We start from the raw sequence: 24,954 nt of genomic DNA on the forward strand, positions 1-24,954 counted from the left end.
CCAGTCCTCAGGGCACACTAACAGGCCAGATTTTAAGTATTACCTTGGGGAGATGCAGACTAGAATACTGCAATTACTGAGCAGCAAATGATATTTCCTGTGATGTATTTTAGTTTTCTTGCAAACGCAAACCTGGCCTGTTAATGTGCCCTGAAGACCGGAGTTGAGAAACGTTGCCCTAGAATCCAAGTCAACTTATTATGACTGTTTGTCCAATATACGGCATATATGGTCTACAAAAGGGCTTCAGACCTGGTCTCAGCTTTTCCTGTCCACAGCCTGGACGTATGGTAATATATGAGCTGCTGCCATCTGCAATTTTCCAGAATTAGCTATGGTATCTGCATAGAGTAATGGTTGAGTGACACGTCCTCTTCATTCCCATCTGTCATCTTCCATGGCTGACCAATGAGTCACAAAGTATTCCTGATCCACATTCTTATTACCTCAAAGCTTGTGTACCTATTGAATCCCTAGTATTATTTCTCTATTCAGGGATCACTAGTTTTTGACAGTCCCATGAGGAGTTAGAAAAACATTTTTTTATTATACAAATATTTGCCTGTCACTGAAGTGCTACTGTGTATCCTAAAGTGTACAGCTAATAAAAGGATTATGCTCTTACAAGACAAGTTCATAAAGAGCGGCTTTGTACGGTAAAAATCCACATTCATCGCACTGCCAACGCCTTTTATATGAATGAGATATATGGTGATGGGTGAAGAAAAGCAAAAAACAAATAGAAAACATACATCTATGGATATGACTACAAATAGCCATGTACCTGCAGGAAACTGATTTTCAAGAGTCAAAGATATTTTAATGTTTAATACATATTGAAAAAGTCACCCACTGGCAGCAATATCTATACAGCCGAGTTCTCAGGTTCACCATGACCCACCAGGCTGGCACTTTCCATGCATTTTATATTAAGAAGAATATACTGTATAAGAAACTTCTGCTAGTCATGTCAGAGCTGAAAACCTCAGCAGGCTAATGCTACGGCTGGAGTAACAAATACATACAAGAAACTTGTAAGTGAATCAGCTAATTAGTATATACTGGTAAATGAAATGTTGTTATAACAATGAAATGTTGTTACGATCCTTTAACACAGGGGTAGGGAACCTATGGCCGGGGGGCCGTATGCGGCCCTCAAAGTCATTTGGTCTGGCCCCCCGTGCAGCTGAGTTTGTGTCTCTCTGATCTGTCAGAACGGAGCCAATGCTTCCTGTATAGTTTCAGCTCCATTCTGACAGTCTGAGTAAGTCACAGGCGGAGTGATATCAAATGCACTCCACCTGTGACCAATACAGGAAGCGTCGCCTCTTCCTCCAGCGCGGCACCGCTGCTAGCCAACATTTCCCGCCAGCAGCACACACAGCAGTACCAGCCAGAGCCAGCAGTACCAGCCAGAGCCAGCAGTACCAGCCAGAGCCAGCAGTATTCACAGCAGTACCAGCCAGCTGTACCCACCAGCAGTACTCGCCAGCAGTTCTTTTCAAAACTTACCACCACAAAGAGTCGACTGCGCTCCAGACTGACCGACGCAAACCAGGAAAACCAGTTGCGAGTAGCAACATCATCAATACCAGCTAACATCACACACCTCACCAAAGAGAAGCAGTTGCAGCCATCACATTAGTTGATAATTTTGTACGGCCCCCGAATGATTTTATAAATACCCAAATGGCCCTTGGCAGAAAAAAGGTTCCCCACCCCTGCTTTAACAGAACATAGAGGCTGCCATTGTTGGCCTCTGCCTAAAGCTTGCTATGCACTAATAGAATTCCGTTGAAAATTCCTTATTCTTAGGGGTTGATTTACTAAAGGCAAATAAACTATGCACTTTGCAAGTGCAGTTTCACTCTACAAGGGCAATTGCTCCAGAGCTTAGTTAATGAGGTGAAGCTTCACTTTGCAAAGAATACCCAAAAACATGCAATGAAAATAAAAAAAAATAAAAAATAAAAATGTTTGCTTGTAATTTGATAATGAAAGTTAGCAGAGCTTCCCCTCTGGAGCAAATGCCCTTGCAGAGTGCAACTGCACATGCAAAGTGCACAGTCTATTTACCCTATAGTAAATAAACCCCTTAGTTTTTGAACACAGTGACAACAAAGCAGGATGGAAATTTTTCTCCAACAACAGTGGTTTTTGTTTGGAAAATTACATTCATTCCAAAATTTAATGCTTAAAAGCTGACAACATTTTAAAGTATTTTAACCAGTTTTGGACTGGAAGGATTTGCCCCCTTAATGACCAGGCCCTATTTTGCGATTTGGCACTGCGTTACTTTAATGGACAATTGCGCGGTTGTGCGACACTGTACCCAAACAAAATCAACGTTCTTTTTTTCCCACAAATAGAGCTTTCTTTTGGTGATATTTGATCACCTGTGCGATTTTTAGTTTTTGCGCTATAAACAAAAAAAGAGCGACAATTTTGAAAAAAATATATATTTTTCACATTCTGCTATATGACATTCTCAAAAAAAAATGTAAAAATCTAAATTTTTTAACATTTTAGGCCAATTTGTTTTCTGCTACATATTTTTGGTAAAAAAAAAAATTGCAATAAGCGTATTTTGATTGGTTTGCGCAAAAGTTATCTCGTCTAAAGATTTATGTAATTTTTTTTTTACTAGTAATGGCGACGATCTGTGATTTTTTGTGGGACAGATCGGACACCTAACTGACATTTTTGACATTTTTGGGGGGACCAGTGACATTATTACAGTAATCAGTGCTAAAAATATGCACTGTTACTGTAATAATGACACTGGCAGGGAAGGGGTTAACAGTATAGGTGATCAAGGGGTTAAATGTGACCCTAGGGGAGTGATTCTAACTGAATGGGGGTTGGGCTTCTGAGATGACCATAGAGACATGTGATCCTATATAACAGGATCACATGGGCTCTGTGATCATTGCAGGGAGAAGAACGGTCAGCTGTGTTTACAACAGCCGACCGTCCTTCTCTCTCAGCGGGGAGCGATCGAGAGTGTCAGGCAGCAATCAGAGCCGCCTGACACATGCATCGGCTTCCCCACTTACGAGCGGGGGTGGCAGCGTGCGGCCGCAGGCACGTGCTCGCCCCCTAGCTTCTCGCAGGCAAATGACGTATGCATATGTGGTTTTGCCTGGGAGAGCCATTCTGCCACTATATATATATATATATATATATATATATATATATATACAGTATGCAATTGGCAAGTGGTTAAAATGACATTCGCCCAGTCATCGAATGTACAAACATTTTTCAGACGAATGTTTATATGCATATTTGTACAAATGTTTGTTTTGGGATCTACTAGTATATAGCCAGCTTATGAAAACTGGTTTCCTGGCCATCTCTGGGTTCAGTACTTTCACACACACACCAACATCTGCCTATTCATGCCATTATCTAACCAGCCAATCATGTGGCAGTAGCACAATGCATGAAAGCATGCAGATGCAGGTCAGCAGCTTCAGTTAATGTTACCACTAAATGACAAAATGGAAAAAATGGGATTTGAGTGATTTTGACCATGCCATTAATTGTTGGTGCCAGATGGATTAGTTTGGGTATTTCTGTAACAGCTGATCTTCTGGGGTTTTCACGCATAAAAGTCTCTAGCCTACATGTGTCAAACACAAGGCCTGCGGGCCAAATCCGACCCACCAGGCCATTTCATGCAGCCCTCATACCTCTCCTGCAGCAGTGCCATCTCCCTTGTATCCTCCCCCACCTTGTCTCAGCAATCAGCAGCAGAGAGGAGGACAGAACTTCTCTACCAGATCCTGTGCTTTTCTGTGCATTGGAGACTGCTCAGGCAGAACATCATGGCAGAACCATCAACAGTCTCCAATAAAGTTACTTGTGGATGATACCAGCAGTGTGCAACTTCTTTTTAGATTGGCACCATCTGGTACAGGAGTGTGAGTAGGCTCCATTCCGGTCTACACCTGCCCTTAAGCTATTACTAAAATCAGTAATAATCGAATGCAGAGGCCATAATTTAATATGATAAAGAGAAGTGATGGAAATTAAATGATCATATTTTTAATTAAACTGAGTCTCCCTCCAGCCTATCTTGTGGACATTGTCATCAGGAGGATGATCTTGTTGCCTATTGACATACACAGTTTTGTTTTTGACTGCCATTGAAGAGTGTCCACCCTTATCCATGAGGAGAACGTCCACCCTCTTATCCACATACAGGAGCAGCAGCATAAAGTGTTATAGATTCCATTTGGCGTACGCCATTGGAATCCACACCATCTGGTAAGTGTGTTACCTTACCCCATTTGGCACAGAGTGGTAGAACCCTAAGAACCACCGTCACGCACGATCCCATCCAGCACACCAGAGACTTTTTGAGCACGTTTTTGCACTTTAAAGATTTATGTATTTATTCACGGACTATTTTTAATTAATTAATTTTTGAATTCAATGTCATTAATTATGTGTATATTAATTCACATATTGGATATATTGGCACTAATAATCTATTTGATTGGCATATATTGCAAGTAATTTTTCACAAGTTTGCATTTGCACTTTAGTGGATGATTTATCACAATTAGACTTCATTGTTTACATTATTTATTCCATTTGCATCAGGATCGATATATTTATTTATTTATTACTTTAAGAATTGATTACACGTTTGCACGTGCACTTTTCTTGGTTTACTAATATCAGGTTAGCGCAGTAAAATACACCTCTTCAAAGAGAAGATGCATTTATATAGTCTTACAACCAGGCCCTTGAAGGCAACCATAATGCTGATACAGCCTGCGATTAAATTGAGTTTGACACCTCCCAGAATGGTTTGAAAAAAAATCCAGTAAAGAAGCAATTCTGTGGATATAAAAGCCTTGCTGATAACACAGATGTCACAGAAGAATGGTTATATTGGTTCGGGCTGACAATATAACCAACCTATAAAACTGTAGTAAACAGAAAAGTTTCTCAGAAACACAACATATAGAACTAGCTAAAATGAAAAAAAAAACACGCGTGCCAAACAATTAACCTGTCAAAAAAAAAAAAAAAAAAACCCTGAAATAAAGGGGGGGGGGGGAGGGAGGGAGTTTGCTGCTATAATAAATGAGCATAAAGTTGTAAATGCAATCTGGATTATGTTGTTAATAGATAAACCATAAACTCAGTCCATTAAAAATCAATTTTAAAGTGCTTTGTGCAAATAAACGTACTAATTATTCAATAATAGTCCTGAAGAAAAATAATAAAGTCCAGAAGAAAAATCAACCCACCGTACAGTGTTAAGACCTAATAAGCCTTATGGCCACCTAGGCCGGGGAGGTAACTGCTGGGCTTTGTAGTCCCATATGATCTGGAATCCCTCTCCTGGATGGTCTGGATCCCCAGGGTCCGATCAGGGCAAAGAATAAAAAAGCAGACCCTATCCTCACAGCTCCAGCCAGGACTACAAAGCCCAGCAGTTACCTCCCCGGCCTAGGTGGCCATAAGGCTTATTAGGTCTTAATACTGTACGGTACCTAAGACCCACAACTTCTGGTGAGTGTTTATCCCCCATTATTCCACACGGTTGACACCACAAGTACCAGCATTTGGACTATTGGAGGACCCAGCACAAAGCACCTGCACTTTCCCTATTGGCATTCAAGTTGTACCTGCATATTCACCAAAGTTACTTATGAACTTTATATTTGGACTATTTTCTGGCACTATTAAGGCACTTATATGATTTTATTGTGATATTTATATATTGTGATATTTATTTATTTATTTATCCACATTTTATTACGCACATGCTCATCTATTCCAGAGTACTTTATTTATTTGTCTACCACTTCTAACCCAGGATATTGACAAGCAATTGTCCATTTCTGGTTAGTATTAGCAAGCGCTATATCAAGTCCCAAATATTTTGTGATTTTACTCTTTGTCTATCTTTTATCCTATAGCAGCTGCTATTACCATTTATATTTATATATTTATTTACTTAATTTACTCCCTCCTCCAAACTAGGACATCCATAGGTGCGAGGGATATACACCCCTTTTTGGAGTATATATTCACTTTTATTAATGCAAGTGGCTATACCAGCCATCAGCAATAATCGTATGTAAAATCCGGCAGGCTGGTTGTACCCAAGTTGATCAATCAACTTGGGTACATTCAGCCTGCCCATACATGGTTAGAATCTTGGCCAGTGCCCGCTAAAAGATTCAAACCATCTATGGGGGGGCCTGTCTATAAATTATACTATTATTATTATTATACAGGATTTATATAGCGCCAACAGTTTGTGCAGCGCTTAACAAAATGAGGGCAGACATTACAGTTATACTACAATTTGGAACAAAAGGAATCAGAGGGCCCTGCTCGTTAGAGCTTACAATCTAAAAGGGAGGGTCAATTGATACAAAAGGCAATAGCTGTGGGGGATGAGCTGATGGAGCAAGTGAAACAGCGTTATTAGTTAGTAGCCGGGTAGGCTTCTTTAAAGAGAAGTGTTTTCAGGGATCGTCTAAAGATGGATAGATTAGGGGACAGTCGGACAGATTGGGGTAGAGAGTTCCAAAGAATGGGAGAAGCTCTGGAGAAATCCTGGAGGGGAGCATGGGAAGAGGTGACAAGGGGGCTAGAGAGCAGGAGGTCTTGGGAGGACCAAAGAGAGTGGCTAGGTTGATATTTTGAGATCAGGTTAGTGATGTAGCTGGGGGCAGAGTTGTGGATGGCTTTGTAAAATAAAGAGAAGAAGGGAAAATCAGGTAAAGGGGGGTCAGGTAGTAGTACAAGGAGGAAGCCTGGAAACAGGCTAGGTACCCAGCCACTTGATTTGGTAACAAGTGTCCAGCTCCCCCAGTCTACTAACAGGCAAGGTGCTCTGCCTCTGAGGTGTGGTAACAAGCTAGGCCCCCTGCCACCAGGGTCCGGTAACAGGCAAGGTGTCCCACCGCTGGGGTCTGATATAATATATAATAATGAATAATTAAGACAATAAATTTTATACAAGTAGCCAATAAATGATTTTCTTTGCAAGTGCACTCTGGGTAGCTGGCATTCACCATCAGTACTCTGGTCATTATGGCCTCAGTGTTATGTCAGAATACCATGTGCTTGTATCCTGCAGTCCTAGCATGACTACATATGTGCAGCTACACAGAGAAAACTAAACTCAAATCTAAATAAAGCAATACCATTTATTCGGAACAGAACACACATGTGACAAAACACATAGATACAGCATCCATACAAGCCCAGGGAGCACATGTAAAAAGCAAAATTAATTAATTATATACAGAAAAGAAGGACAAATCAGGTAAAGCAGTAGAAGGGTAATGGACAAAGGTAGAGGGAGGCAGGTAGGGACCAGGGACTGGAACAGATAGCAGGTTCGACAAGGGGTACAAACTAATTTCTGGGAATTGCTGACTGATGGTAGACACCTGATGGTTGACAATTAAACTGCAGCCTTCAGGTTCATGGACCACAGTGCCACCAGCAAATGTTCTAGTTACTAAAGTCTGGTACAGACTACAGTATGAGTTTGGGTTGAACAGGCCATTTTCTGCCAGTGCTGACTGGATGCTGGTGAGATGCTGGTTCTCCAGTATGCCTGTTTGACAGAAGTCGGTCGTGAGACCGGCTTCTGTTGGACAGGGAGCTGTATAGTATACAGGTCCTGAAAGTCAGCCGGTTCCTGACGAACCTACTGTTTTTGGCCAATTTTCTGCCCATGTGTACCCGGCATAACTCTCACCAAAACTGGACAGCTGAAGATTGGAAAAATTTAGCCTAGTTTGCTGAAATTCTAATTTATTTGGACTGTTTTCAGACCAAAGAGAGGCCTTGCCTAGTTTTAAAATCTTTTTTTTTTTTTTTGGACAGAGTAGGGAACAGTTACAAACATGTCAAGTTTTTATTGATGCATATCTGTGTCCCCATTGGGCAGATCAGCCTCTATATTTGTACTGTTGACCAGTGTCACTGAGTGATAAATGCATAAAAGATACAACATTTTAGAGATGCTGCCAGAAAAAAAAGGTAAAGAAAATATTTCAGTTAGGACACCTTTTCTGGAGAATTTCCTATACTTTGGGAGATTTTCTCTAACTACCTGTTGTACCCCTAGAAGTGAAAGGAAATTATCCCAATGCCAAACAGCAAAAAATAAAGTAGCAGGGGTTTTAACCCAATCGTGCTCTACCCAAAACAAAAAAAAAAATGGCTATACATACATTTTAATATAGTGTTCCTAATGGATAGCTTAGTTAGTGTGTACTGTAAACACAGTAAATGTTATCAGAAAAATACATATTAATAAAAGACAAAAGATAATTGGGATAAGAACGACGTTATTATAGCATTGGATTGCCGGCCTTTGAGAACTGTAATGTAATCACATTTTCCAGTGCCATTCAGTTTGCAGAGTATTTCTTTTATTATATAAAAATCATTGCAATTAAAGAAAAAACAAAGTACAAATGCATTATTAGAATATTGAATTTCTTTTTGTATTGGCAACAGTTCTCTTTTGATGAATATTGCAGTACCATTCATTGGGGGGTAGCTCTAGGAGTTATTTAATGCTTGCAGTGATTTAATTGGATTACTTTATTATATTTGGTTATAAATCTTTAGATGCAGTGGGGAAAGACTGGAAGAAAATACTTTACAATATGTAATATTTATATGACATGCATATCATATAATCCAAACATTTTAACATACTCATTTGCTTAGTGGCTCATCAGAACCAGAAGGAAAATCCTTGACCCCAATCTGCCATCTACAAAAGCATGGTCAGTAACTTTTATCAAAATATCTAAAAAAGGAACAGCCTGTGTTTTCCTATAGCAAAAAATTAGGTCTGAACTGGAAACAACAAATAGAGAGTTTACCTACCAAATTAGCAATAAATACCTCCTGCACGTATTTGGGCTGTACCTGTGAAATGGGAAGAGACTTCTGCAAGTGGAAACTATTGCATCTCTAAGACCTGTTTTAAAATGTTAGAATATAATTCAGGGTACCATCACTATGACTGAAGAGTTATGTAGTGGAATAAAGTAAGGCTAAAACATATCAGTACGTATGAACTTGCATGATGGCAGGAACCCAGTGTAGAGAAATTGTATGCCGTAAGACCTGACACATTCTTACATGCCACCCAGCAGCTCACTGATTTAATGCTTACCATGAACATGAATGGTAAGTTTGATTACATTTTTATTGAAAGTACACTATATTACCCAAAGTATTGGGACGCCTGCCTTTACACCCACATGAACTTTAATGGCATCCCAGTCTTAGTCTGTAGGGTTCAATATTGAGTTGGCCCACCCTTTGCAGCTATAACAGCTTCAACTCTTCTGGGAAGGCTGTTCCCAAGGTTTAGGAGTGTGTCTATGGGAATGTTTGACCATTCTTCAAGAGGCGCATTTGTGAGGTCAGGCTTTGAAGTTGGAGAAAAGGTCTGGCTCGCAGTTTTCGCTCTAATTCATCCCAAAGGCGTTCTATCGGGTTGAGTTCAGGACTTTGTGCAGGCCAGTCAAGTTCCTCCACCCCAAACTAGCTCATGCATGTCTTTATGGACTTTGCTTTGTGCACTGGTCCAAATCCTTTGGTGGAGGGGGGATTATGGCGTGGGGTTGTTTTTCAGGGGTTGGGCTTGGCCCCTTAGTTCAAGTGAAGAGAACTCTTAAGGTGTCAACATACCAAGACATTTTGGACCATTTCAGGCTCCCAACGTTGTAGGAACAGTTTGGGGATGGCCCTTCCTATTCCAACATGACTGTGCACCAGTGCACAAAGCAAGGTCCATAAAGACTTGGATGAGTAAGTTTGGGGTGGAGGAACATGACTGGCCTGCACAGAGTCCTGACCTCAACCCAATAGAACACCTTTGGGATGAGTTAGAGCACAGACTGCGAGCCAGGCCCTCTCATCCAACATCAGTGCCTGACCTCATAAATGTGCTTCTGAAAGAATGGTCAAACATTCCCATAGACACACTCCTAAACCTTGTGGACAGCATTCTGAGAAGAGTTTAAGCTGTTATAGCTGCAAAGGGTGGGCCAACTAAATATTGAACCCTATGGACTAAGATTGGGATGCCATAAAAGTTCAAGTGGGTCTAAAGGCAGGCGTCCCAATACGTTTGATAATATAGTGTATATCTAAATACAAGAATAAAATAAAATACAATGCAACTTACAAGTCCTGGGTACAGCCTAATTTGGACCAGCCAAGTTACGAACTTTGTGTGGCCCTCCCTGTTTAACATAAGATCATATACTTAAGTGGATGGGAAAATCTGCTGTTTTTTTTTTTTTGTTTTTTTTGGTTCAGCCCATTGGTTTCTTGTGATCAGCAGTAGCCCCTGCTGATCAATGCATTCTGGCAATGGAGTCATTCTGCTGTCAGAATACAATTACACAACAGGGAGAATTTTTCTATTACTTGTGTGAATGGGGGAATTCATTCATTTTATTTAATCAGTCTTCTGGCTGATGAAAAAAAAGAAGTCATCTATGACCATGATGTGTTTGTGTTTTGTCTAACTTTTTTTCTCCCCAGCTCCCCTTCTAGTTCTTATGGTAGTTTTTAGAATTTGTTGGTAGCCAAAATAATGTCATGGACACTACAGAATATCTTTTGGTATGGATGCCCATGCACTCCATACCCTACTGATGGATGTCTGTCTGAGTCTTCACCGATCGGTTATTGCCATGAGATTTGTCATCCCAGTCCCCAGCATTTGCTTCCATCAAATTCCACTGCACAGAAAATAAATATTCATAAATGATACACCTAAATCTACTGGATATTAACCACTTTACCGCTGATCACTAGAGCTGTACTGCGGCAAAGTGGCTCTATAACGTCTGGCGACGTAGACCTACGGGAGTCGGGCCAGGGGAGGAGCGGCGGTGATCACCGCCGCTCTTCCCCGATCGTCGGGGAATCGAGTGTGGAGATCCGCCCGCTTGTGTAAACAAAGCGGGCGGAGGGTAAGATTGCAGGGTTCAGCATAGCTGAACATGCAATCTGTCCCTGTGTCACTCAGTCACCTCCCCCCACACATGTCAGTAAGCACCAGGCATACATTAACCCCTCCCTCTCCAATAAAATTAACCCCTTCCCTGCCAGTGTCGTTTTTACAGTAACAGTGCATATTTATAGCACTGATTACCGTAGTAATGTCACTGGTACCCCCAAAAGTGTCAAAAATGTCAGTCAAGGGTCCGATCTGTCCGCCGCAATGTTGCAGTCCCGCAAAAAAAATCGCAGATCGCCGCCATTACTCGTTAAAAAAAAACCCACGAAAAACGACAGAAATTTTTCCCTTAGTTAGTAAACGCAATAACTTTTGCGCAAACCAATCAAAATACGCTTATTGCGATTTTTTTTTACCAAAAATATGTAGCAGAAAACAAATTGGCCTAAAATGCTAAAAAATTTTGATTTTTAAATTTTTTTGGGGGGAATTTCATGTGAAAAATATTGTTATTTTTTCAAAATTGTCGCTCTTTTTTTGTTTGTAGCGCAAAAAGTAAAAATCGCACAGGTGATCAAATACCACCAAAAGAAAGCTCTGTTTGTGGGAAAAAAAGGACATAAATTTAATTTGGGCACGGCATTGCATGACCGCGCAATTGGCAGTTAAAGTTGCACAGTGCCAAATCGCAAAAAGTGGCCCAGACGTAAGACAGCAAAATCCTCCGGTGGTAAAGTGGTTAAGCTCAATACATCTTTTGCCAATTAAATTCAGTAAAGTCGCTGATCTATTAAACAGCAATACAGTATATTTTCTGTTTTTTGCAAGAACCAAAACACTGGAGCCATGAAAGCCATCAGTCATCTTTTGAATTCAGATTAAACAAACCTTGCTGTTTCTTGTAAGTTAATCAAAACACGGGAGCCCCCTGAGGCACGAGATATATAATACCAAAAGCTTGAATGTGTCAGTTCATTTTTTTCATTTCTTGGCACACAGACACCATATCATAACACCCATCTTACAAATATTTTTATACAATTTAAACAGTATTTTGTAGTCTGTCAAAATTCCAATTTTCTGTGTCTGCAAAAATAGCACTAAGGCGTGGATAACAAAAAAATGAAATACCAGTATAAAAATAATGTTCATTAGCCTCACAGGACACAGCTAGGAGAAGGAGTGCTGCTATTGTATTATTTGTACTATTCCTCCTGTGTGACACTGTAAATTCACCGGCCACTGTAAAATAGATGGTGGAACCATGGTTTTCACCCATCCACCTAAAGCCTACAATACGGCCAGAGGAGGCCATTCATATGCCATGGGCATGATGCTTCATAAACCCTTGGCTTGTGGTTGTAGTGCATTAATTCTATTGTAAATTGATGTTTGGCAAAATAAAGAGTAAAATAACTAGGCATTTAGGACATTGGCGGCTTGGCCACACTCAGAAAAGGGACCCACCCCAAATTCATTCAAATCGGCTAGCGCATCTAACACTACCTGCTCCCTAGATAAAAAATGCTGCTGTCCAAAGATGACTGCATTACTCCTCCATACAGAATGGAGACACCCTAAAGCCTGGCACACACCATGAGTGTCTTTCCTTTCAACCCAGTGGGCTAAACGAAAAAAGAAAAAACTGTCAGCTCCAATCGGAGCTGCTGTACTAATGATCCGACCTCAGTACAGTGATCTCCCTCGCTGAGCTATTGTGTTCTGACAGGGGGATGCCCCTCGCCATTGGCTGAGAGAGCTAATTGGGAGCCAGTTGGCTGCTGGTTTTCCAGCATGCACATCCGACAGAAGCAGGCCAATTGACCGGCTATTGTCGGACCGGCTGGCATACACATGGGCCGAATGTCTGCCAGCATTCGCCTAGCATTCGGCCCGTGTGTATGTGTAGTGTGTGGCTTTAGACAGGAAGTGTGTTACTCACTTTAATACCAGATGAAAAAAAATGGAAAAAAAGCTGAAAAAAAGATAATTAATTCACATTTAAGGATTGGTAAGCTGCAATATATTAAACTTCTGTTTTTGGGTTTAAAGTCACTTTAATAATGTCACCCTTGCCTTGTGAAGCATTCAAAAAAGGAGATCCAAAGTAAGTATTTTTTTACATTGTTGAGGGGCTACTATATAGCCTTTACTTGTTACAGACTGCAAGGTCCTCTTTAAAGCACATCTGTACTTAACCCATGCAAGATGAAGCAAAAAGCTAACTTTTTTTCCCTCTTTTCTAGCAACACATATTCAACTTTCCTTTGATCCCCCATGGTTTCTTTCTGTTGCAAGAAGCAAGGAAAATCCCTAGTACTTTAGGGTATGGAGGAACATGTGACCCACTTCATGATTGAGTGCTGGTGCTTGGCTCAGTTCTTTCACATTGGGGGTTATTGTTCAGCCCTGTATAAGCTCTGACTGCATCAAAGTTTACACGGGGCTACCTTTCTTTCGTCCTGGTTGCTGAACAGAGTGATAAGTAGGATGGTGGTATGTGATGGAAAGGTAAGTATGTAGAGCTGGAGAGGGGAGTATTAAAACAAACCTGTTCTTCTTCTCTGTATGTGCAAAGCACCAAGTTACTCTGCATCTCTCTATAGATCAGCAGATCTCAAATCAGTGGCGGAACTACCTAGGTCACAGAGGTTGCACCTGCGACCGGGTCCTGGCGTTCCACCACTGTTGAGGGGCCCGAGAGGGGTTGCTGGCTCCCTGCACTGATAGTTCACCCCCCTCCTCCGTTGAACAGATGGGCGAGGAGAGAGCCGAATTGCTCCTTCTCCTGATGTCCCTCTCCTCCTGTGTGCACCGGGGGCAGTGTGATGCTAAGTGGCTGAATTTGATCTTTCATGGTTTATTGCACCTGGGCCCTGAAGGTTCTAGTTACGCCTCTATCTTACTGTTTGCTGAGTGTTTTATTCCCACAGCTATTCCAGGGACAGCCCTATGATGTAGGTAAAGCAGATGGGGTATGTGGCCATTGTTAGTAAAATTTTACTTTTTGAAAAATATACCAATATGCGTGCACGGGAAAACGCCTGTGTCAACGGTTACTTATATACAGAGATGTATAGTAACTAAGTAGAACTACTTCACTACTGTACTTAAGTACCGAAAGGCGGTATCTGTACTTTCCTAGAGTAGAATTTTTTTCTCCTACTTCCACTTTTACTTCACTACGTTTTTTAGATTTCAATACTTCTACTCCAATATTTTTTTTTTTGTGCTGCATAGTTACTCGTTACTATTATAAAAATTACCACTGCCAGAACAGTAGATGGCAGGTTTCATGAAGCTCAAAACATGTGTATTATCAGCGCATACAAAAATAAATGCTACTGTATGTATAAATAAAAGCTGCATTTGAAATAATAAAAAACAATATGATGTTCAAACTTTTGACTTCTTTCTTTAATAACTACATAACACAGTACTTGTACTTTTACTTTCAGTACTTGAGTAGCAATTTTTTTTTTCAAAACTACTGGTACTTTTACTTTCAGTACTTGAGTAGCAAAATTTTTTAAAAAACTACTTGCCATACTTAAATATAAAAAATGTTGAATACTTTAGTACTTCTACTCAAGTCACTTTTTAATCGAGCACTTCCACTTCTACTCAAGTCACTTTTTGATCGAGCACTTGTACTTTTACTCAAGTATGGGTTTCGAGTACTTTATACAACTCTGCTTATATATAAGCGTGTACAGCATTTTCTTGAAATGCATTCTTATGGGCAAGATTACACTGCAGCTGTGGCTCCCAGGCACCAAAACAACCGCCATTTTACTTTTTACCCATTTGAGCTGTAAATTACGGCTGTGTGCAGGAGCCCTGCAACAAATAAGCATGTCACCTTTTTGGGATTTTCATGGAAACAGACACTTGTAAAGTAATGTATGTACAAAGCGGGCATTTTTTTGGCTCTATCTAACCCACCTCCCTTTAAAATTCTAAGCCCATTTACACTCAAAATCATATGTGGGGCTGCTGACAGCATCCCATGTCACTGGGGCTCAGCAACAAAAGAGGTTTTAATCTCTTAGTGTAACAGGTCGTAAAAACTTACCATGAAGCTCTTTTTTTCTTCAGCATCCAGTTGAATGCCATTATTCCACTGTTTCTTGGGGAACAATTGACCCAGACCTTTGGAATCGCCCATTATTTTGCCATTTAATCTTCTGGGATGGGAACTCCTCCTTTTAATTCCGGCAAATGTGTATTTGCAAGGAGGCAAATCTGTAAAAACATCATCACCTTCATCCTCCTGATCTTCTTCACTACCATCATCACTATCTTTGTCCTCTGAGGTATCATTGTCTAAAGTATCACTTAGAATTGCATCCGAAATCGAATCGAGAGGGATGTCAGTGAATGTAATTGCACTGGGTTTATGCTTGATGACGCGAATGTTTCGAGACCCAAAAGTAACTTCATGTTCTAAGGAGGTAGGTGAAATTTCTTGATGTTCAGAGGTATGAAAACTGACACTGGTAGAAATATCTCCTGGCCAGGTGCCAAGCTCGGGGGCAGTTGTGTTTATTCCCCTTGCAGATAACAGATTACTAGTGTCAGTTTCAGATTCCAGCATCATGTCAGTGTTCCCCACTGGTGAGTAATGTACACTGAGCAGTCTGTCAGCTGTCACGTTTGGTATTGCTAAGGAGAGCTTGAAAGCCGCAGAATATACAGAAATGTCTTCAAGATCTAAAATGGATTCCATGCTCTAATAGGATTAATCACCGTTTTTCCATACTGTTGAGAAGCCTTATATTATATTCTTGGCATCAAGTCAGATGTCAGCGGGCTTATCCAAACATCTTTAGGATAATTAACATCTTTATAGCCCACTGTTTTCCTCTCCTGGAAGAAGCACAAAAGAAAGAATAAGTTCATAAATCATATATTGTATATGCAGATATAAGTATAGGGTAAGACTGTGAAAACACTAAAGGACCAATAATTATATATACTACGGCTATCCCCCAATCACGTTCTCAATTTCTGGATTGATTTATGGACTTTTGTTTGGACTAATTATTTCAGCATAATTTTTCACATATAATCTTTCACTGTTTGGCATATTTTATTTATATGTTTGATCATTTTTTAGCGCAACTTATATATATTATTGCTTTTTGGGGTGTCGGTCACACTTGAAGTTGCTGCTTCTCATTTGGATTAGCGCAGTTGTTTTTACTTTTTTTTTTTTTTTACAAATGATATGCCTTTAAATGAAAAAAGGAATTTACATAAGCTCTTTATTGTGGAAAAATTAGGTCCTTTGTAAATGTATACTAATAGTTTAAATTTGAGGAGCTACACTATAAAGTTGAGGCGCTACACTATTCATTTTAAGTATTCATTTTTGGAATTTCCAAGAATTGATGGCAGCTGAAGGGTGAATTTTATCAATAGATGCACATAGGAGGTACCATTTTTTTCTTTTTATAATCCTTTGTAAATGTAATCTGTTATTATTAATGTAGTTTATTTTAGAAAAAAACAATACCTGTGGTCATTTAATAACCCATGTAATGACTAGAATGAAATAATAAATTGCAGAATGACCTTATCTGTGTATAAAATCATTCATAATCACTGGTACTGTTTTCCACATTATCATGAAGTTCGGCTTTCATATTAATCAGATTTGTAAAACTTTGCTTTACACCTGTATGGCCAATTCTCTTAAAGATTATGGTGGAGTTGGTCCATTCATTGAACTCTTTTTAGACTCCAATTGACAAAGCAGTTCCTGGCAACAAATGAAAGTATTCTCTGATCTACTATTATTGTCCAAAAAACATTGTCTGTGCTTTTTTTTTTTCTTTTGCAGTTTTGGATATGAAGGGAATAGTTAAAACCCTAGTCAGCTTTTAGTTGATGTGTGTGTGTGCCACTGGGGAGATTTTCTTTCAGTTCCTGCCCTAGAGACATAAGAGGAAGAGATAGGCAATCTCTCCAAATTAAATAAAATCTCCTCCTAGACCAATAATCCAACTCTTCTGCATTCTATCAATACCTACAAAGAGAATCTTTTGGCTTTAGATATACTTTAAGTCAAAATGTTTACTTGATAATCTTAAAGCAGGGGTGTCCAAACTTTTGATCTTTCCTGCGACATTGGAAGAAAATAAATTGTATTGGGCCACACTTTAAATACACTAATAATGAAAGTTGATGAGCAGAAAAAGTTGGGCAGATCACAAGTCAACGAACGATCACTGATATAGATAATGTACCTATTTGAGAAATAAAACCTAATTTTTTTTGGTAAAATTTTTTATTATAAAAGTAAAAGAGAGCAACATAAAACTAGTGCGATATTTGACACGGTTTTTGATAAACAAACGCATCAATATCTGGTTTGATGGATATAGTAGCAATTCTAAATGAATTCTCAAGGTGCTCATCAGATTTTTTGGCTACAATTTTGCCTTTCATGTGCTTCATCCTTAAAAACAGTTGCTCACAAACATACGGTAGGTGCTTCCAAAAACTGATGGCATGAATAAGGCGTGATTGTGAAGAGTGAGATATTTTCTTTTGGGAACATAAAACTTATAGAAAGTCTAGTAAAGAGACATTGTCAAATTTTTCTTCAGCCACATGTGTTCCCTAAAGCCTCGTACACACGTACCGATCGTCGGCCGAACGATCGGTCGTCTTTTGTCCAGGGCTGTCGTGTCTGTTGAAAACTGCAAAAGACTGCACACGAATTTTGTCGGCCAACAACAGCCGACTGCAGAAGTGATGTCATGTGATGGTTAACTTTCCTTTTTTCTTTTCTGAGCATGCCCAGTCTTGCTAATCGGCTGTCTGTCAGCCGAAATCTGTACTGACTGGCGAACAATCGGCCGTTCTGGTGTTGGCCAACAAAAATTTTAATGCCTGCACGACAGATTCTGTTCGGCCGAAAATGCGCTGTCGGAAGCATCATACTAACAAGCCTACAATCGGCCGATCGGTCATCGGCCGACAATCGGTACGTGTGTACGGGGGCTTAAGTCTAAAGACATTTTTTTTTTTTTTTTAATTCTCCCCCAAAAAATCAAAAATTTTAAGTAAGTTTACGATTTTGTGTTGAGCTGCATTCATGGTCGCATGCGGCCCTTGGACCACAGGTTGGACAACCTTGCCTTAAAGGATTACTAAACCCAGGAAATAAATTGTTATATATAGCTATGTCTTTAACCACCTAGGCGGTAATCCCGAGCGTGGCTCGGGGTGGATTTTTCATTGCAGGAGCGGTAACCCCAAGTCACGCTCGGGGTGGATTGCAGAGAGCGCAGCGGTGTCTCTTACCTTATCCTGGCGATCCAGCGATGATCTCTCATTGCTGAGATCGCCAGCCGAGAGTCCCGCCGCTCCTCCGTCCACCATCGGTGTGATGACTTCCTAGTTCCGTTCCCTGCAGCAGCAATGGTGCATGGGAGCGGAACTAGGGGAGGGAAATTAAAAAAAAAAAAAAAAACGTTGCACAAAACACAAAACACATTTCATATTTTATATATATATATATATATATATATATATATATATATATATATATATATATATATATATATATATATATATATATATATATATATATATATATATATATATATATATATATATATATATGTATATATATGTATATATATATATATATATGTATATATGCATATATATATAGATATGCATATATATATATATATATATATATATATATATATATATGCATATATATATATATATATATATATATATATATATATATATATATGTGTATATATATATATATATGCACACACACACATATATATATATAAAATTATATTATTGATTTGATTATAATTCACGCGTTTGTGTTTCAAATTTATCACATCTGGGATGTCTACTAGACTCTTGTTTTGGTCAGGTTTAAGTCAGTAATTACTAAGAATTGTAGGCCTATAATACATAACGCCAAATTTCCATGAAAAACAATTGTACCGCTTTTGGTATGTAATTCCTGACATAATCATACCGCCAGGGAGGTTAACAGTGAATTTCCACTTTAGGAAACAAGCAGTGACAAAGCCCTTAGCAAATTCTCAGCCTAATAATGGCTGAATACAAAACTGTCCAACCCTGATTACACAACAACAGCTTGTCATCAATATCATTACAAATGTAAATACAACAAGAGCAATAAGGGTCATTCTTCTCCTTCATGGTGCCCAAGGCAGCAGTAGTTACATGATCAACCTATTTACTGCTTGAAATGAATTTATGGCTTGTTGGAAACAATCAGTGACACGAACGATGAGCTGGCTTTCTGCAGCTTTAGTAGGGTGGGGAGCAGAGAGGAAGAATATTTTGTTCCTATTCCAGACCACATGCTCTGACACTTGCATTGCTTTGGTATAATCACTAAAAAAAGCCCATTTACACTCAACATCATATGCGGGGCTGCTGATAGCATCCCATGTCACTGGGGCCCAGCAACAAAAGAGGTCTTCTAGTAGCATACTACTTACCTTTTTTTTTACAATTACTTTTTTAATAACACTGGAAAGCACACCAGAACTTTATTTACACCATGTCCATCACAACCCAAACAAAACTGAGTTTAGTCTGTTTAAAAAAAAGTTCTGTTGTACATGTGTTGGTTTAGTGGATGAATTTTTAATTTCATTAAAGAAGTATCACCATAAATTAGAAATCTTTGTTTGATCCCCTGGGGGGCCCATTGCATGTAGCACATGGTCCTTTTCTGATCCAATGGTCAATTGTGCAAAAAAAGCATATCTTTGTTTCTGTTTTGTGCTAACTATCAGCTCCACCCCAGGCTGAAGCCTAATTTATAGGCATTTATAGGAAATTACAGAACCTATAGTGTCTGACCTTCTGCCAACTAATACTATGCTTCTTGGTCAGCTATGCCTTTGACAAGCATTACCTACCCGCCTGTCAGCACTCTGGACACTGGCAGGCACTTGTTCCTACTAAGGAGACTACATATCAACAATAAATCTCACAAGGATCTGACTGATCACTGACTGAATTAATTAATTGAGTTGTTGGAAGAGAGCGAGAGTCACTGTCGACCATGCTAGCTCAGGATCTGGTCCACCTTTCAGAATGAGAAAAATTGTGTAGCACCACCAGGACACCCTGGAGGCATGGTGGCACCTCCAGATGCAGGGGGTGGGCCAGAATTTCACCCTATGGCTAATTTGAAGGACTGGAAAGAACATTTGGCACAGTCACTTTTGCCTTTTTTAAGTTTTAGTGTACTCTGGTATACCATGCATATTCTTTCAAAGGATCACCATTTTCTATATTAACATAGACCTTCCCAACTGTTTACCTGTAATACCCCCAGACTTCGGTATACTTTGACTCTAATGTGTCAGGTTTTTGTTTCTGTTTGTCTTTTTTAACACGGGCGCCACTGTTTTTTTGCCTCCACATGATAATGTTTCTGTTACTATCATTTCAGTGCATAGCATTATTGTCTTGTTTGTACTCATTATCGAATCAATATAAATATGTTGTACTCATCATCTCATGTTTGCAAGTGTCATACCAGTTGTTTACTTTACTTATTCTTCTTTAACCAATAAAAAATAATAATCATATCTGGTTGATTGTACAGTCCCCTACAAACCCTTAATAAAAATTATATTTGAAAAAAAAAATAAAAATTTGAATAAGAAAGATAAAGTTTTATTGTAGAGCAGTCAAGAAAGTTAAGGTCCCAGATACCAAGCAGATCACTTACAGACTCTCTAGATCCATATCTATGTCCAGTTTCACAGTGCCAGAACCTCTAAGCCACCCAGGCAACACTGTAGGCAGTAACTTGGTGGTTCACAGAATTCTCTCTCTGTTTTCTAGGCTCAGTGCGTCCTCTTCCAAGTGAGTCACCACGCCCTTGTGACAGCAAGAATCTTCCCCTGGGTTTCCTACTTGGCACAGCTTCCTCCATCTACAGGTAGGACATTTCCAGAACCACTTTAGGCACAAGTCCATATTCAACACATGTTAGGACCCTCACATGCCTAATAGCAGAGCTTAATCCAGCAGCACCTCCCCAGGCCTCAGCCTAGGGTAAGAGAACGATTGCCAGGCCTATCCCAAATATTTATATCCTCTCCCAGCATGTGCCATTGGCCATGAACCTCCTACTAGTTTGGCTGAAGGAAATATGAATATTCATAACTCAATCTGGCTATGAAATCTCATATTATTGCCAGTGGTACCAGTGACACCTACTGGCAGCAGTGAGAAAACCCAACCCCACTGAATGTAGGGAAAGACCAAGTGAAGAACTATACAATCAGTATGGGCTGTCTACAAACTAGCCAAAAACTACATTTAGGCAATAGACCCTGTTTAAGACAGGGTACTACAAGTGCTAAATGCACTTTGTTCCCCTGGGAGACAGGAGGAATAGAAAATAATTATAATGAGACTATACACACATGGCCAACATGAAACAGCTATTTGCATTTTGGAATAATTGTTTCTGTAAAATTTGGCCTTATCTGTGCTATAAGCCTGCAGTTGTGGATGGATGGCCAGGAAATCCAATTGGCCACAGGTGCAAAAAAGGAATAGGTATAAACTAATTTTTTAGATTGTAATGGAATGAAGATGTATAAACAACTTCTGTATTAAAAATGTTCTGCCTCACATCATGTTGGTTTATTGGAGGGCTTCTGGAGCATTTATCTATGCTTAAAACAGCTACCCACCTTCTAACACCTATCCTAGCTACCCTAAAAAAGGAAGATGCCTATAATTACCTATGCTCAGAGCGCTCTAGTCCGGTCACAATATCTCCCCAGCAGCTACCTTCAGACAAATGCATTAGCTCTTGTATATACACCTGCACAGGTGCCCCTTAGCACTCAGCTTAATGAGAGGGCACCTGGAAGAAGGAGGACCAGACAGCACCAACAGGGGGCTTCCAAATAGGAGGTAGGGGGCCGACCACTCTGTGCAATATCATTGTATCGAGCAGGTAAGTATAACATCTTTTTTTTTTAACTAAAAAAAAAAAATGTAGCCTTTACTTTTACTATAATTCTTACAGTACATTCCCTGCTGCCTAACTTCCATGGGATGAAGATAGAAGCTTTCTAGAAACATTTTACACTTTTGATGATCGGAGGAGGCCTCTACTGGTCCCTACATTACGATAAGACACAGTAATGATGTAGGGACCAGCAGAAGTAAACAACACACAATGGGGGACCAGGCATCTGACATAACCTGGAGGTGTGCCCAATGATAAAGATGTTTCAGCAAAATTATCTCTTCAACCAAGCAAAGCTTTACAATAGTGACACAGTCACTTTAAAGGGTTAGTTCACCTTTATAAAAAAAACTGCCTGTACAAGTAATTGGTGCCTACAGATAAAAACAAACTGTGTAGCTTTGACTAAGGTTAAATAATGTCCTTTCTATAGGCATAGGCCATTGACGTACCTCCCGAAGCCTGGCTCAAAAACTCCTGGAGCTAGTATCATTACATCCTGCCTTGTTGCTAGGGCGTTGCTAAGAGACTCCCAGCTGATTCAAAGCCTCTCTTATACACTCTCTTCCGTGTCACAGTAGCTCTGGGCTCAGCGGTGCTGCGATGGAGGAGATAGTGGATCACACATGTCTGGGTTTGAGAGCTTATTGCTGTGATGGTGAGGGTGGGCAGTAACAGCTGGGAGTGTCTTAGCAATGCCCTAGCAACAAGGCAGAACAGGAGGATGTCATCTCTGGCAGTTTTACAACCAGGCAAAGGTGAAATAGCTCTGTAAAGCATAAGACTGGTGAAGGAAATTGTTCCTTACTAATGTAACCATGACACTGCTGACAGCCTTGGCTCCTATCTTTATTATGGAGAGTTCCTGGCACCCCCTGCACTTTCTCTGCATTTTTATTGATTTTGGAGAAGGCATAGCCCTCTCACTAGTGCCTTAATAACCAATCACTGGGCAGGGATGTACAGTACATAACACTAGGCAAAGAGCGGTCAATAGAGGAATTACTATTTGTACAGATGCTTCGGGAGGACCATACGTGACAATGAGAAATCAAATTATTTAAGCAAAAGAATATGCTGGCAGCTTTGTCACACTTATATTGAATGGAACTTTTTAATTGTCACAGGTTTATTTTAAGGGTAGTCATGCATCTCATTATTTAAATATTGTATGTAGACTGATTCTGTGGTCACATAATAAAAGTGTTAAGTGGGAGCAGTCAGTGAAAGCATGTAGAGGTGCCTACAAGTAGACGAACATGCCTTGCAGGGCGTCCTTCTAAACTCCAAACTTAGGGTGTTCTTAGGTCCACCATCATATTTATGAATCAATAGTGAGTTGTGCGTGGCAGAATAATTGATGGACCCAAATGCAACTACAAAAGCTGTTTGAAATTTGAATTATACATCAGTTTGTGTTTTAGGCTTTCCAGGACACTTTGACAATGTGCATAAGCAATATCGGGGCAAAATCCCTGGAACCCAAGATAATGAGGAAGCCAAAATGTCCCTCAAACTACCCTAAATTAACATAGATTGTACAGTGGCTATGCTGGTGTAGATATGACTGCAATTGGATGTTCCAAAAAAGAGATAAGTGCTATTCAGCACCCCACTCCTGCGCTCAGAACCTGGTCCTCAGGCTGCCTCAATTTCGGAACTCGTACTCATACTTGGCACTGCCGAATGGGTTACGATCGGTGCAATACTCTAGCGATGCCTCGACAATGATGGGCATTGTGACGTCCCCAGGTAAATGTTAAGTGCCACATCCCTTGTAAACATCAATGAGGGGTCCATTAGATTGCCCCTGACGCTTTTACAGTTTGGTACATTAGTCCTACACATTACTTCAGTACACCCTTGCAGGTTTTAATCTATGATGCACACAGGCAGCAGTCTGATTAGGATCAGTAAGAATTGTGAACCATCATACGCCATATTGATTCTCTATCCCCCGGTGATGTGCATGTACCGTGAGAGGAGGATGAGTTGTTCTGTGCCGCATTGACTGAGTCGTGTACTGTATTGTCTAATTGTACTATCCGAAATGTATTATCTGAAATGTACAATTTTTGATGTAAAATTCAAAATGAGTTGGGAAGATGTTGTTGATTGGCTAGTATACCAGTTGAGCCAGTGGATGTATAGGGCTTACCAATTAAAATCTGTTATGTTTTGGGCAATTAACTGTGTAGCCACGCCCATTTGGGCGGTATCTCCTCCCACATCCCTAAGGGTCATGTGGAGGCCTGGTTTACCATACCATATTTAAGCCATGGATTTGGTCATGGCCTCCAGGCTCTGAGGAAAAGGCATGGCCTCGAAACGCGTCAGCCCTCTGCTTTCATGAGATATCGGACTCCTACAATGAGGCTGCTTTATGGAATTGATGTGCTTGATTTTCACGAATGTTTGTGAGTAGCTGATTTTTATCTTGTTATTATCAATAAACCCGCTGAGGATAATGCGCTAGGCTGGTGCGCCCTTTCTTTGTTTTGTATCTACAGTGCAATTGGATGTTAGCTGAAAGCAGGCCATAGGTGATGCCATTTTCTTTCCTGCAACCATGGGCTACAGGAAAGAAAATCACTAGATTCCCCCATCAACACAGTCAGCTATTGTGTTCTCCCGGTGGGGTGTGGGGGGCATGCGGGAGCCATCCCTGCCGGAAGAACACAGTGATTACTGCCAGCAGCTATAGCCACTGGCAATAATCGCCTGTAAAAATCTGACATGCTGGTTGTACCCAAGTCGATCGATGGATCAACATGGGTACAATCAACCTTTCCATAGATGGTTCAAATCTTAGTTGATTTGAACCATCTATGGCCTGGCTTTAGGGAATGGGGCTAACATCCATCTTCAATCATACTATGATAATCAAATTTGTTGTTCTACCAGGGAGCGAAGGTAATGTATAACTGTTCAAAAGTACACATTTTTTTCT

The 24,954-nt window shown here is 40.1% G+C and overlaps 1 protein-coding gene across 1 annotated transcript in view; it reads right to left on the reverse strand.

Annotated features, from left to right (window-relative positions):
* The window catches only part of STARD13 (StAR related lipid transfer domain containing 13), a 497,221-nt gene that overhangs the window by 466,696 nt on the left and 5,571 nt on the right, over positions 1-24,954 (reverse strand). Inside the window, exon 2 of the mRNA XM_082246015.1 lies at positions 15,060-15,853. Coding sequence (XP_082102141.1) covers positions 15,060-15,713 — 654 coding nt within the window. The 5' untranslated portion in view covers positions 15,714-15,853. The remainder of the gene's footprint in view (positions 1-15,059; positions 15,854-24,954) is intronic.

Source organism: Pelophylax lessonae (assembly GCF_965119305.1).
Source record: "Pelophylax lessonae genome assembly, chromosome: 2".
NCBI classification, from domain to species: domain Eukaryota; kingdom Metazoa; phylum Chordata; class Amphibia; order Anura; family Ranidae; genus Pelophylax; species Pelophylax lessonae.